At 32.5% G+C, this 15,637-nt stretch overlaps 1 protein-coding gene across 6 annotated transcripts in view; it reads left to right on the top strand.

The window, feature by feature from the left end:
- Positions 1-15,637, top strand: part of LOC126747071 (putative leucine-rich repeat-containing protein DDB_G0290503) — a 119,534-nt gene that overhangs the window by 3,459 nt on the left and 100,438 nt on the right. For 5 of the 6 annotated variants that reach the window (XM_050455568.1, XM_050455567.1, XM_050455565.1 and 2 more), the window contains exons 3-5: positions 11,223-11,462; positions 11,519-11,706; positions 11,922-12,327. In XM_050455568.1, the coding sequence (XP_050311525.1) occupies positions 11,223-11,462; positions 11,519-11,706; positions 11,922-12,327 (834 nt within the window). The remainder of the gene's footprint in view (positions 1-11,222; positions 11,463-11,518; positions 11,707-11,921; positions 12,328-15,637) is intronic. The other variant, XM_050455564.1, reaches the window with a different exon arrangement.

Raw genomic sequence — 15,637 nt, 5'->3', positions numbered from 1 at the left:
AGCAAGATAGACACTGTGTATTACGCTTGCCTCCTTATCACCCTGAACTAAATCCCATTGAAAAAATATGGGCTATAGTTGAAAACTGGGTAGCAGCTCATAATACTACATTCAAACTAGCAGATACCGAAGCACAGGCAAGGCAAGAATTTAGTGAAGTATCCGAAGAAGAGTGGTGTAATATTTGTGAGCATGTTAAAAAATTTGAGCAAGAATTGATAAAAAAGGAGAATCTCTTCGATGAATCTGTGGATAAACTATGCTTTGTAGTAAATACGGGTTCATCATCAGAGGAAAGTGACTACATCGACAGCGGGAGTGACGGAGATGAATCGGAAGATGATTTAGGATGCTCGCCTCTTCAGTCGTCTGCAGTAGAATAAATAATAAAGCTAAAATGTATTTAAATAAATGGCGTTTTACAAAATTGGAATGTTATTTTATTACTAAAGCCCATTTTAAATAAAAGTTGTACATACATTGCAAGTTAAATAAAAGCTTTAAAAAAACAACTCTTACAGTAAAACTATGCAATAGAATTACAACATTACTTACTGGCTTTATTTTCACTTTGTGAAAGCACCATTTTTCGATTAAAAAAAGACTACGCTAGTAAGACAACCGACTACGCCACTGGTAAAATTTTCCAGCAACGAACGGGATTTAGTTTTAAAGTAAGATAGGAACAACGCATGTTGATGACGCTCCTGGCCCATTCTACTTTAAATCGAATTATATCCACACTAATAAAATACAAGAACAAATACCCAACACATCACTGATCAGTTTAGTTCTGTTTCAGTATATTTAGTATAATTTTTTTAAACTGATTCAGACTATTGGAAGCATATAAGTTATAATAGTCACAAACTTTATAAATGGGCAGAATTTTCATAAAGGTTGGTTCATGTTCAGTGGAGAAATGGCCACAAGGTTAAACTTCGCCAGTTGTTCCCTTCATAGTGTGCACATAATTATTTTCTAATAATATTGTATTCATATCATAATAGTAAAGATGTTATTTATTTTATTTTCATGGATAAGCCAGATAAAATTCTAATGGATAGTAAATGTTAATTTTGTTTCAAGGAAAAGGTAACTGACTAAGAATCTCTTCACAACAGGACAATCTATTTCCGTACCTCAGAGCAAAAGTGTATTAAGTCCAAAAAAAAACATTTTTTCTGGTTTTTAAATAAAAAATAAAATAAAATAAACTTTATTGTATGACATAAAATAAGAATACCATACAAAGGTGGAAAGTACTGCTACATGTATTTTAATATATACTCTATACAAAATAATACAGTTAATATCGCAATTAATTGCAACGAGTTTCAAAGACTCATGCAAAGTATATGCATAGAATTAGAAATAAATCAAACATATGGCTTAAAACTAACTACAACCAAAATCTCAATGGAAATAAAATTTAAACTGGTCAAGTGTTACGTCTTCCTAGTCTTGGTCTATGGAGCAGAAATAAGAATCTTCCTCTTATTCTTATTTATAGGTATTTTAAAATGACCACATCACCAACGTGAAAGTGATGGAAAGAATAGCCAACAGAAGGAGAAATAACCACCGTGCTTAAATATCTAAACCTAAAACTAAGACTGCTAATATTCCTACCTATTTATTCATACATATGTATATATTCAGTAAAATAATTATGTGTCACAATAAATTATTTGATATATTGCTCTCCCTTATATTATAGTCCTTAACTTTATGCTTAAAAGTAGTGTGACTTACTTCCTTAAAACTCACAGGCAAGATATTATAAGTATAGATCCCTGTGTAGGCAAAACAAGATTTAAAAAATTCAGTGCAATGCTGAGGAATAGAAAAAATATTTTTATGGCGAATATCTACTGAATGAGCATCTCCACGGCCCATCAAAACTCCGACAAATAAGCAGGCTCTTTGAGATTTTTTACTTTATATACTAGACTGCTAAGATTTTCAAATCTTCTCTTTGCCATATTTAAAGTATAAATTTCTGAAATATGCTGACTAACATGATCCCTGCGTGAAAGATCTTTAGTAAACCGCACACATGAATTTTGTATTTTTTGAATTTTATATTTGTTAATTTCACTGAGGAACGGACCGTATACAATATTAAGGTAGGCAGGTATACTAAGTACTAGGCTTTCAGTAAGAATTTTTTTACTAATTAGGGGTAAGACATTTTTGAATTCATACAGAATTTTGAGTTTGTGATATAATTTTTGACAAACCTGAGTTACATGAGCATCAAATTGCAGCCTGCAATCCATGTGCAAACCAAGGTTTTTTTACTTGATTAGTCCAATTAATTTCAGAATCATTAATTTTAAGTTTTACAGCTGTGGCAGTTTCTAAGTTTATCTCATTTTTAGAAAACAATATAGCCTGTGTTTTTTTAGAATTAATAAATAAGGAGTTTTGACTAGCCCATAGAGAGATACGCTCCAAGTCATCATTAATGAAGGTTAAAACAGTGGACAACTCACTAGCCGGGGTTGAACTATAGATTTGTAAATCGTCTGCATACATATGGTATTTACAGTGTTTTATGTGTTGAATCAAATCTGATGTAAAAAGTGTAAATAAAATTGGCTCCAGGATAGAGCCCTGAGGCACACCCCTGCCCACAACCCTCCAGCTTGAGATGCTCACTGCTCCCTCAGCATCTGTAATTCTTACTGCCTGTTCCCTATTTCCCAGATAGCTGCCAAACCATCCATTAGCCTATAGGTTATAATGATTTAATTTAGCTAATAAAAGATCACTGTTTAAAGTATCAAAAGCTTTGGTCATGTCAATGAGCACTGTTGGGCAACAGTGACCATTATCAAAGGACCTTGCGATGTCACTACTTATTTTTAACAAGGCCGTGGCACAACTGTGGTTAGCCCTAAATCCCGACTGATATTTAGGTATTATACATTTAGGAAGAAGATAATCTAGTATTTGGGTTTTTACAATTTTTTCCATTATTTTGGATGGAGTTGGTAGTATACTAATTGGCCGTAATTCACCCACAGAAGTTGGTCTGGATACTTTAGGGACAGTCATTATGAGAGCCCTTTTCCAGATATCAGGAATAACGCCAGCCATGAAAGACGAGTTTATAATATTAACAAGAGGGCATAGACACGTCGAAATACAAAATTGTAACATGCGTATAGAAACTCCGTCTATCCCAACCGCACCGCTCCCAACACTGTTCAAGGCCCTTAGCACCTCAAGTTCTGTTACAAGTCTAAATGTAAATTAATCAGAATTTATAGATGAGCTGAGAAAATCATTTAAAAGAACAGGATCAACCTGTGCAGCAGGTGTACTATCTATAAAATAATTATTTATTATATTTGGTTCTTTAATGCTACTTGGAATGGGAGTAAATTCATTATTAATAATTCTCCAATTAGCAACTTTTTTCCAAAAATCTGTACTAGAACCTTTACATTTATTTATTTCATTGGAAAAATATGCCTTCTTTTCTAATTTTATAGCCTTATTGACATACTTTTTTAGATCAATATAATAAGTTCTACTAGAAGCAGTTTTTACTGAGATATATTTTTTAAAGGCTTTATGTTTCATTTCAATCATTTTTTTTAGATTATGGGTTAGCCATGGTGGACTGGTACTTCCAGATTTTCTCAGCTTTAATGGACAAAACATATCAAACAAATCTAACAGTTTAGAATTAAGTATTTCTACTTTAGTATTAATATCGTCAGTCTTATATAACTCACGCCAATCTAGATGCTCTAAATAATATTTAAATTCTTCAGAGTTAGTCAGTGTAAAATCTCTTTTATATATCATAGTCTTAATCGGCTTCAGTTTATCACATTTTATAGTACAAAATACAGCCTCATGATCTGTCTGTATTGGATCACAGGGTATCACACCATGATCCTTGACTAGGTTAATATTATTTACAAAGATCAGGTCGATTAGAGATTCACTATTTAGTGTTATTCTAGTAGGCTTATCATTAATTTGAGTCAAATTAAAAGTCGTAAAAATATTATATAAAAATTTACATTCTACAGTGGTGCTATTTAAAATATTAATATTAAAATCTCCTGTACATATAAAGACGTCACAGGTACAAATCACTTTTGAAATTAAGTCATGCAAGTATTTTAATTCAGAGTATGCCACTGCTGGTGGCCTATAAACTACTCCCACAGTTATGTTTTGCCCCTCATGCTTAAAACTTATCCAAAGATGGTCAATGCCATATCCTGAGTAAGGCAGATCAATAAGAGTTGTTTTTAATTTATTAGTTACATAAATTGCGACACCACCTCCCCTACCCTCCCTGTCTTTTCTATATAACTTGAAATTTTTTATTGAAAAAGATTCAGAAAGGAGTTTATTGTTAAGCCATGTTTCAGAGACTGTAATTATATCATACTTAGATTTTTCTATAAAGTGCCTAATATCTGAAAATTTATTACATAAAGACCAGGGATTTATATGAACTATATTTAATTTGTGCTTACAATTAGGTATGGCTGGGTGAGGGTCAGCTTCTTTGGGCAGTGATGGAGTGGGGATTCCTAGAACTATTTTCTGCATTGGTATTGGGTTCTTCTGTGAAAATTTCCACTGGTAGGTGGTTTAGCTTTATGAGAAGCCACTGAGCTTTGTGTCCTAAAACGATCCACGTATCCGGCCAAAAGCTTTCGGAAAGGTATGTTGTTTCCAGCTCTTCAGGTATTCCAAGTTTAAATGCAGCGCTATTTGGGTTTTTATACTTTGACTGAAGTTTTACACACTGATAAACACCAGCATATTTTGGGTTTAGGACTGCAATTATATCTTGGGGACTAGTGTTCACATCCAGGTTGGAGAGATAAATCCAAGTTAATTTAGCTATTCTCTCACCAATATTTTTATTTGCCACGCGTAACTTCGGTTGCTCTGGACCTGTGCATATCTTTCCAGATGATGCATTGGTTAAGTTAGTCTTGCTACTAGGTGGATTTCTACTAACCTGTCTGTCTTTTTGTTTTGGCACATCATCATTGACAAATATAAGCTCATTCATTTTAGTATTTTGGGCCTCGAGCAGTTTGGATGTTGGAGTTGGCCTTTTAGGTATCTCTGATCCATAGTTTGTTTGATTTTGATGTTCCAGATTCTTGGTTGTATCATTTTTGTCAATTGGCTCACTTATTTGTGTGTGCTGCTTCCCTATGTTGTTTAGATTGGCGGAAATTTGGGAAATAGAAACTTTTATTTCACTCAAAGACTGATCTACAGTGGTAGGGAAAGTCTTAAAACCATTTTCAAGTTTCTGATTTTCAGAGAAATTCTTGCCTCCGCCGATCACAATCGAATTTTCCTCCAAAGCTTTGGTTTTATCAGTTGACTTCAAAATTCGAAGAGTTTCAGTTGATTCCATAACAGACTTTTTGTTTTTGTTAACTTCGCCTTTTAAGGATTCAACTTCAGCCACTAGATGTGCAATTTTTCCATTAAGAAGCGGCAACTTTTTTACTAAAAGCCTACAATCTGTGCAGATATGAATCAAAACACGACTTACTCGGATCTCCGAAGCCATAGCACTTGAACAGTTTCTACACACCACTTGCTCGCAGATGTCACATGGATATCCGAAGAGTGCATTTTTGTCCTCTTTTAAAATGCAATCCGCGTTACATTTAAAACACTTTGACATGTCAGTATAAATAATGAAACAAACAAATAAACTGGAACGCAGCTATGATCTCAAAATGTAAACATAAAAGATGGCGCAGGACAATTACAGATAAAAACTTTTGTTTATTATAATTAAATAAACACTCACAGGGAGTTAAAACTGTTAACAACCCTATACACACTATTTGTATAGGGTTGATGATCTGACACCTCTAGACTTTTTTGTCTGGGGCGCCATGGAACAGCTTATCTACGCAACACCTCTAACCAACAGAGAAGGCCTAGTTGCTGCAGTTGTGGTGCCTACGGACTCTCTGAGAAACGATGAGCAGGGGTTCTTGCTCGCGTACGGGCATCTTAAGTCAACAGGTGCAGAAAATGTGTGCATGGAGGACACTGAGCATTTGGTTTAGATTGTTTATTGTTTAATTTTTTTATTATTTATTGTTTAAATTGTTTTTTATTACTTAAGTTGTTTTTTAATTTTCTTTGGTTTAAATAATTGTTTAGTTAAAGTATTTATTTTTTAATTTAATAATAATTATAATTTTGGTAGGTACAGTAACCCTCTATCTACCCCATGTAGTATCTAAATATCTAATATACACACAAAAGAAAAAAAATTAAAGCTTAACTAAACTAATATATCCAAAGTGTTTATCCTAATCAAAAAATTTACTATGAAACATTTAATACCCAGACAATTTTACAATATTCCAAACTAATAAATAACAGCGACTCACCTAGATGACTTAACACCTGTATGTGTAGTACTGTTACCCAATAAATAAAATAAAATTATAAGAAATATCACAATTTCCAATAAAAATTTAATCAAATTTAAATTAAATACCTATTAATATACCCAAGTTATTTAAAAATTATTTCTAAAACCGCCAGACTTTAAATTTGCATACTTACTTAATTAACACTTGCAAACTTAAACTCACATCTAAAAGAGTTTTTTAACACTTTCTATGGTTTCAAAAATATATGATCGACATGTTTTCTTAAAAAAATCAATTTTTTGGCAATTTTTAATTTCAAGGGGAATAAGAGTATTTCTTTTGGGTGCAAAATTATTAACAAATCTCAAATTTGCATTAGTATTACTTTTAGGTAATTCTATAAAATTATTGGTTTTATTTCTTGATTCATACTTATGATTTACATATTTTTTCAATTCACAATTTTTATATACAAAAATACTGATCTCCAAGATGTTTAAGTAGGTTTTCATCGAGACGAGAAATCTCTCGACGAGAGTCTCGAAATTGTTAAAAACAATTACATACAATTTAAACAAACAATCAATTATTATTAAAAAATATCATGTTGTATATAAAGTCTATACTAGATTTTTATTTCTGTAAAAAAATACTTTAAAAAAAAATACAGAGCTATAGGTGAACTAAACACTAAATGCCACGTGTAACCAAAAAAAAAAACGCAAAATTTGACCCGAAAATAAAATATATTATTTAAAAAAGTACAAATCCAAACGAATCGTTTATTTTTTAATAATAATATTTTATCTATGGATTTAAAATTATTTAAAATTAAAATTTAGTAACTTCTTTTCTTTTGGACACAAGATCTACTAAATTATAGAAAATAGCATGTTTTTTTTAATGGGTCTTAAAGAGAAGGGACAAATGATGATGTTGGTTGTTTTATTTTTTTTTTAAATACTCCATAATGGCATCTACAGGGCAATAAAAAAAGGCAAATTTTCATCATCTTTAGCAGGTGATATTTTCATTTTTTTTTTTTATTTCAAAAAATTAAAACAACCAATATAAAGAGTAATCCTTGATGTATCCAAAATGGTTTATACATTTAAAAATTGTTACATATTAGCCGAGTTTGAAGGTCCGAAAAATGCCCTGTTTTTCACGCGATTTTCGAACTGAGCGGGACCTCTTATCTTAATTATCGTTGTGTCTTTTAGAACAATAATTAATAGGTTTTTTAGCTGACACCTGCAGAAGTGCCGGCTGCTTTTGTATGGCAATTTTCAAAGGTCCTTTGTTTATGTGACGAGTGAAGAGACCGCCAGTCCGTGCTAACACTGACTGCTAAGTGGTGCACTATATACTTTGTTATTTTTTGCCAAACGAAGGAGTAATATAATAATCATTACATAGATTTTAGTATGTGTCTTTTGGTGTGATTAGATTAGTAAATTTATTTTAAAGTATTGGTTCAGACTCAGATGTATACGCTTATCAGGAATATTGTTAGGTGAGTTTTATTTGCCCCACTTTTATCCAGATTTTTATTTGAATGATAATGGATACTCCGGGACCTTCGCATCAAACCAGTGATTCCAATAAACAATCAAGCGAAGAGGAAAACCAATTTAGCGATAGTGGGAGTGAAATTATTGTCAGTAGCAATGATTCGATTAATAACTCTAGTGATAATTCTAGTGCATTACCAAATCAAAAAAAGAGAAAAAGATTGACAAAAAACATTGTAAGCCAAGCGTCTACGTCTTGCAAAGGCAAAACAATACAACCTTCCAAAGTTCAGAAGGCATTAGAACTATCAGATGCTTCAAGTTTCGAGGTTTCTAAAAAGTTAAGTGGAAATGGACCCGGACAGTACTTTATTATTACTTGTATAAACAAAGCTAATAACGATAAGGAAGGTGTATGCAAGTTGTGTAATCAGAAAATAAAAATGACCAAATCAAACACATTCGGATTAAAAAGGCATTTACAATCAAATATGAAAAATATTATCAGTTACTATATCCACCAGAAAAAGAAAAACCGAGGAAATTTGTTGAAGCCCAAGGTCAAAGTCAAATCGACATAAAAACAATGCTAAATCGTTCGAGGGTAAGTTTTCACATTTTTTTGCCTATAGTGTAATTATTTACATCACTGAAATATTCTTCATTTACATTTATATACTTGTATTCGTACTATACGTCGGGGAACCAAACTCGTATTGTTACTGGTGTATTATAACTCAATAAGCCCTTCATCAGAGTTATGCAGATTTTTTAAATCTGTTTCAGGTTACGTCTAATACATCTACTTTTGGAGGATTTAATCAACTAGAATTTGAAGATCTCATAATAGAATTGGCCATAAAAAAATATCTTCTATTCAGATTTTTTGAAGATGAAACATGTACAGCTCTGTTCTCGTTTTCAAATATTTCGTGGACATCCAATGCCAACGTGTCATTTTACGGCATCACAGCTAATTTCATTGATCGAGACTGGAAATTAAAAAGTGTTGTTTTGGATTTTATCCCAGCGCTGAGACAGCATGCGGGTGTCGAAATAGCCAACATATTTGACAGTGTAATTAACAAATACGAGATTAAACAAAGGATTCAAGGTATAACTACAGATAGTGCAGCATCAAATTTTACATTTGCTCAGTATTTATCTAACATGATTGAAAATGTAAAGACAATCATTTCGTTTGCTTTAGCCACGTTTTAAATCTAGCAGTACAAGATCTACTTAAAATTATAAAAGCTGACAGTAGCGTGACAGACGCAAAAGACCTTGACATTTTTTCTGTTGATGATGAAGACGAGAATTACGAAAAACTTGCCGATACTAAAATTGTTGATGTAAACAATAAATCGGCAGTAGATAATATTAGAACGCTAGCTCTTAAAATTAAAAGATCGGAACAGTAATTGATGTTAAAACGAGATGGAATTCAACATTAAATATGGTAAACTGGGCTCTAAGAATGAAAAAACCTCTAAATATTTTGTGTGAAAATAATGATGACTTAAAGGATTATCTTATTTCGTCTCAAGATTGGGAGCTAGTAAGCAGCATTTTTAATTATTTAAAAGTTTTTAAAACATTATCCGATTCATTTCAAGGCGAAAAATACTGCACATTACCTATGGTCGTCTTAGGAGTTAATATGCTTCTAGATAAATTGGAAACCTGGGCTTTTGGACTGGATAATTGTCCAAATAGGAATACAACCGACGAAAAAGTTATAGAAGCTCTTCAAGCAGCAAGGGATAAAATCGTCAGACACTATTCAAAAACCAATTGGATATATTGTGTTAGACTGAGACATTTAACTTTACGAACTGGGGAAAAAACTTAAAACAAGAAGCCATAACTAAATTCGAAAACTTGTATAAAGAAATGTATTACGTTAGTTCTAATATTGATATTCCTTTAGCATCTCAACCTTTCACCGATGATATTGATGACAATACTGATGACCTTAATCTGCAAAGTTTGTTTGAAAAAAGCAATGGCGATAGAGAGAACTGGAGAGAAGAAATTGATGAATATTGTTTATCTAAAAGAGCTGAAGGCAATCAAGATATTTTAGAGTGGTGAAGAAAGAACGAAGCCATTTATCGAAAATGGCTCGTGATTTTTTAGGTATACAAGCCACTTCAGTTCCTGCAGAAAGACTGTTCTCAAGGGCAACACTGACAATTAGAAAAGAACGAAGCCGATTGACTGGAGAATCGGCTCAATTTTTACTATGTTTAAATTCTTAGCTATGCAGCAAAGATATATTTATGAGTGCATAAGCAATAATTTTGTTATCTATACTTTTCGTATTTCTATTAATCTTTATTTTATGTTTTGTTCATTTTTAAATGTTTAGAATTTATGTTTTAGTTTAGAAGTTTTTTTCCTTTAAAAATATAAAATTATTTGAGTTTTTACCTTTGCTTTGTTAATTTTCTTATGTTTAAAATGAATTAAATTTATTTCCCAACATAGTTTTTCATTTTCATTCTTCTAACCTTTTAAAGGCTGTTGAGTTATTGCAGGATCTACAGTCTTTCGAGATCGAGAAATTTCGAAAAAATTTCTCGATCTCGAAAAATCTCGAAGTGATTTTCTCGATCTCGTCTCGAAAAAACAACCTCAGTCTCGTCTCGATCTCGTCCCGAAATCGAGACGAGACGAAAAATCTCGAATTTCGAGAATCTCGTGAAACCCTATGTATAAGGACCGTACATCAAAAATAGTCTTAGAGTATAACAACCTCGTAGGGTAAAGCCTATTTTTTCTATAAATTACTTCTAGCAAATAATTTTGTACAACATTCAACGAACTCAATGTACTCTTATACATACCACCCCATACAACAATCCCATATCTTAATAAGGATTCTACAAGAGATTTATATACAGATAATAAAAGGTTTTTATTTAACATGTTTCTTAAGACATAACATGTATAAATGATATTAAACTTTTCGTTGTGACAAAAAAGTTTTGATTTTTTTTTTCAAAAAAAGACAGTGGCATACCTTTTATTTATAAAAAAATTAACATACATGTGCTGCAAATCCGTCCCTGGACAGGTCAATTAACCTGCAATTTCACAAAAAGTGCCTCACCACTCTGTATTTTGGGTGCACTTCCGACCATCGATGTCCTATTTCTTTATGGCTCTACTTCTTTATGTATTTATAATCTAGCATTTTTGACCATTTGAAAGAGGACAAGACCTGTATAAGTTTTATTTCTAAATTTATCTCGACTTTCTGGAAATTGTCTTTTTCTGATATAGTTCATTGAATTTTTTTCAGTTAATGGAATATAATAGTGCCATAATATATAAAAATGATCTGATACAAAAACTCAGTGAGTCCTTGGACCAGGCAGCGAACGAACGTAAAGAACTCCTTGCCCAAGTAGAAACTTTCAAGGAGGAAATCGCTCAATTACAAAATACCGTAAGAGAAACCTCAAAAATGGTGGAGGAACATCAATGTGATACTCAAAATGGAGAGGCAACAAAGCTCCATGAAGAACTCGTAGAATTAAAGGTACTTACTTAAATTACTAGTACTGGTTTAGTTAATAGTAATCGGGTCCTTTTTAGGAAAAAATGGTCCAAAATAAAGAAGAATATGAGACTGAACTAACTAGGCTAAGGAACTTATTGGAGAATATCAAATGTGGGTCTACAGAACTAATGGACTTAAAGGAGGAACTGGAGAGGAAACATACCACAGAAGTGGAGGAGTTAAGGACGTATTTTGAGAAGAAGTGTGTGGAGTTGGAAAAGAAGTAAGTAAAAGATTTTTTCTTTTACTAATTTATGGTTAAAGTGAACTTTTTTTCTCAAATTGCCTAAATTGCATTAAAAATCCTCAGTGTCTCAAACTACAAAACTCACAATCCAAGTTCTATTTATAGCCTCCATAAATAAAAACTATAAACATAAATATTAAAATGCTCTCAATATACCTCGTATATCGGCAATACAAACAACCTAATTTCAGCTATTCAGAAGAAATATTCAGTCAACAAAGTAGAAAAATGTCTGGTACGAGTTCAGAGGCGGACTTGAGCGGGGATTTTCTACTGTCGAGCCAACCAGGGCCGGGGGGCGACTGTGAAACGAACATTTTCAATACCAAAGAGGACGTGGAACGGTTTAAAGAAATTCTCGCCAATTTCTCGCAGAAATTAGCGAAACATTGTTTGGAGGATATCGGCGATAAGGGGCTGCGGAACATCGAAATCGAAGTGCGCACTGAGTTAAACGGTTTGTTGAAGATCGGGGAGAAGTTGGAGGTGAGGGCCATCGAAAATAAATACTTGGAGGAGATCTCCGATTTGAGGTTTCAGCTGGACGAGGTGAGGAGGAGTGGGGTTTGTGTGGTTAGGTCTACGGTGCAAGAAGTGGTGAGTTTTTTTGATTAATTTTGATTTTCGATATTGTTTCGGTAAATATCCCAAGTAGCACAAATGTGCCTGAAGTCTTTAAATACTATTATAAAATATAAACATTTCAATTAACACAATTTGTCTTCGGCTGAGATTATTTATTATACCTAGTACTAGTGTTTTTGCTTTAAATATTTTGGAATTAAATATTTTATAATTATTTTAATTGGTTGCTAATGTAATTGCTAATTTATTGCTCTATAATGCTGCAAAAAAATGGCGTCATTACAAATGAGTATAATTTTTACTATATTTTCGTTTATTACTGTAATAGCAGTGGTCACTGATCATTTATATTGTTTATAGCTATAAGGATTAAAAACATATTAAGACAACGTGTCCAGGTATACCAAATAATGGTAATAAATAAATACCTATATAATACAACTAAATACAGTGAACTCCGGTTATAACGTACCCTCTAGGGTGAATAAAATCAGTACTTTATAACCGGAGGTACGCTATAAAAGAAACCCATAAAAATAAATATGTAAAGATTTATTTGTTTTAATTAAAGGACTAAATTAACAAAAAATACATTCTAAGTATTAAATACAAAAAAAGATATAATATTAATATGTAACATGTAACATATAACATTAAAATAGGATACATATACATATGTAATCAAAATAAATCTGTACTATTTATTAGTTACGATTTTTCAAAAAAATAACGTGTTATTTTTGTTGCTGATTTTTTCTACACAATTTGAAATTCTCGATGTGCTTCTCAACTTTTAACGAGACTTGTAAAATTGTATCATAAGATCCGTAATCAGTATATTGTAAGAAATTCGTAACAGTTTTAATTGCACAAAGTGCTTCACAATAACTTGGAATGGGTTCGTTCACTGGTCCATCATCATCGCCGCTTTCGTTATCGGAACTTAAATAATTCGTTAAACAGTTTGATTCTATAACTTCGGCAATAATGTCGCAATCCGTTACGGTCTCCGTTGCTACCAGATTATCGTCGATGGTCGTAAAATTATCTAGTTCAGGAATATATTTTTCTACAGTAGTTACGTCTTGGCAGTGATTTTGCAACCAATAACTTAGCGGAATATCCCAGTCATCATCATCAACACTTTTATATTTCTCGTACCACTGATTCAGAGGCAAGTTATCATCTGAATCAAACTCCTCGATCGATTTCACTAGACCAGCATGTCGAAAGCAGTTTTAACCCTTAACTACTGTAGTGTCGATTTAATAGCGTTACGCATGTAGTGCGGTCATGGTGACCGCAAATATAATTACCGCCAAAAAATATATTTTTGTGTTTTTCATATTGTTTTATTATTTATAATAAATATTAAAAGGTTTTTAATGAAAATCGAAGGTAAACAAACAAAACCAGTAAATATATATATTTTTTTAAATGTTTTTATTTCATAAGGCTTTTTTTTCAAAATTTTACAGTTTTTTTTAAAATAAACATTAAACAAAAAGTAATAATTCTAAAATAATATGGCTTATTTTTTCTTAAAGATAAAGGTATGGAGTTACAAAAAAAAACTTAACATTACATAAACAACATTATCTAAAAAAAATTGCACATGTTAAAAAAGTTACAAATTATGCCTGCAGTTTATGCAAAGCTTTGTCGAACACTCAACACAAATGGGTTTTGTACACATGTAGCACAAATGAAAAGTTTTTCTTTTTAGTTTTGAAGGACAAGTGTAACACGTTTTCCTTTTTTCCAATTTTTCCATTTCCACCTGTTCCAGACGTTCTTCAGGAATATTTAGAATTCTTTTTATTGTAGACCGTAGATCTCGAGCAATTCTTGGATTATTGGCTCTTCTTTCTAAATGCGGCCTGACAAGCTCATTAGCAAGAATTTTAATAAAGTCGGTTTTTTCCATTACTTTATTGTTCTTATAACTCTGATGAAGAATATAGGCATTTACTCCGCTTATGTCCAAGATTCGGAAAAATATAACCATAGGCCATCTTCTTGTACGGCGACTTGTAGAGTGTTTGGCACATTTTTCATCTATGGCATCTACCCCGCCCTTCGTAGAGTTATAGTAGGTTACAATTTCTGGCTTTTCCGTGCCATCGTCAAATGATGTCGAATGGTGCATGGATGATACGAGAATCACTGCTCTATTTTTTTGTGGAACATATGAAACTAAGGTTACGTCTTTAGTAAAACCAAATAAAGTTCCATCCTTACCAACTTTTCTGTCTTTTTTAGGTAAAAAATCTGGGGGAATCTCTTTTTTATTTTTTTTAACAGTTCCGACATACGTAAGTTTCCGATTCTTTAATTGCTCGACAAGTTCTAAAGAAGTAAACCAGTTATCGGCGGTAATATTTCGATTTGATCCAGCTATTGGTTGTACTAATCTCAATACAGACTGCGTTGGTTTATTAAATTTTTTTAAATGTTCTTCCAAACCAAATCCATCAGAGTCTTTTCCAGTATATATATACCCATTAAAAAAATAGTGTGTACGTGCATCTGTCATACATACGATCTTGATTCCATATTTGCATGGCTTATTGGGCATATACATTTTAAACCTGCACCTTCCTCGAAAAGAGACCAACATCTCATCAATGCAGCAGTTTACTCCCAAAGAATATAGAGTCTGACAATTTTTGATAAACTGATCAAAAAGTTCAGATATTGCAGCAAGTGGATTTTCTTGTTTCCTGATATTTCGGTCTAAAGAATTGTCAAAGCGTAAGCACGCTAATAGAAATGCAAACCTCTGCTTACTCATCACACATCGAAATATTTCTCGTCCAGTGCCATCGGTTGCAAATATTCTGGATATATTTTCATGATTTGACACAAAAATTGCGCTGTAAAATAACAGGCCGATAAAAGCTTTTAACTCAACAATGTCCAAATCTTGATGCTCTGATCTTGATGAATTTTTTAGATTGGCCCTTTGTTTCTTTATTTTCTCATTAGTCCAATGCAAAATAGTTTTTAACATATCATCCGTGATCAGCAAGTTCCAAACTGCAAAAGGTTGTGCTTCATGCCCTAACAGACTAGCGGATCCTCGTAGAGTTGGTAAACGAAGCACAATATTGTGCTTTGGAGTTCGGCTTCGCGATGTAAAGCTCTCAGATGACCACTTGAATCGGTTTTTGCCATAGAAATTTCTTGATTTTTTGGAAGCTTGGTTTACCGGTTCCTCATAATCCTCAGAATCTTCCTGCTCGTCGGTATTGGCAAACTCCTCTTCTTCCCCTTCCTGTTCTGTATCAGTGTCATGTTCACTTGGTTCATAAATACTTTC

The sequence above is a fragment of the Anthonomus grandis genome, chromosome 18 (genome assembly GCF_022605725.1).
Source record: "Anthonomus grandis grandis chromosome 18, icAntGran1.3, whole genome shotgun sequence".
NCBI lineage: Eukaryota > Metazoa > Arthropoda > Insecta > Coleoptera > Curculionidae > Anthonomus > Anthonomus grandis.
Note: the sequence above shows the minus strand (reverse complement) of the source record. Positions and strands in the feature narration are given on the sequence as shown.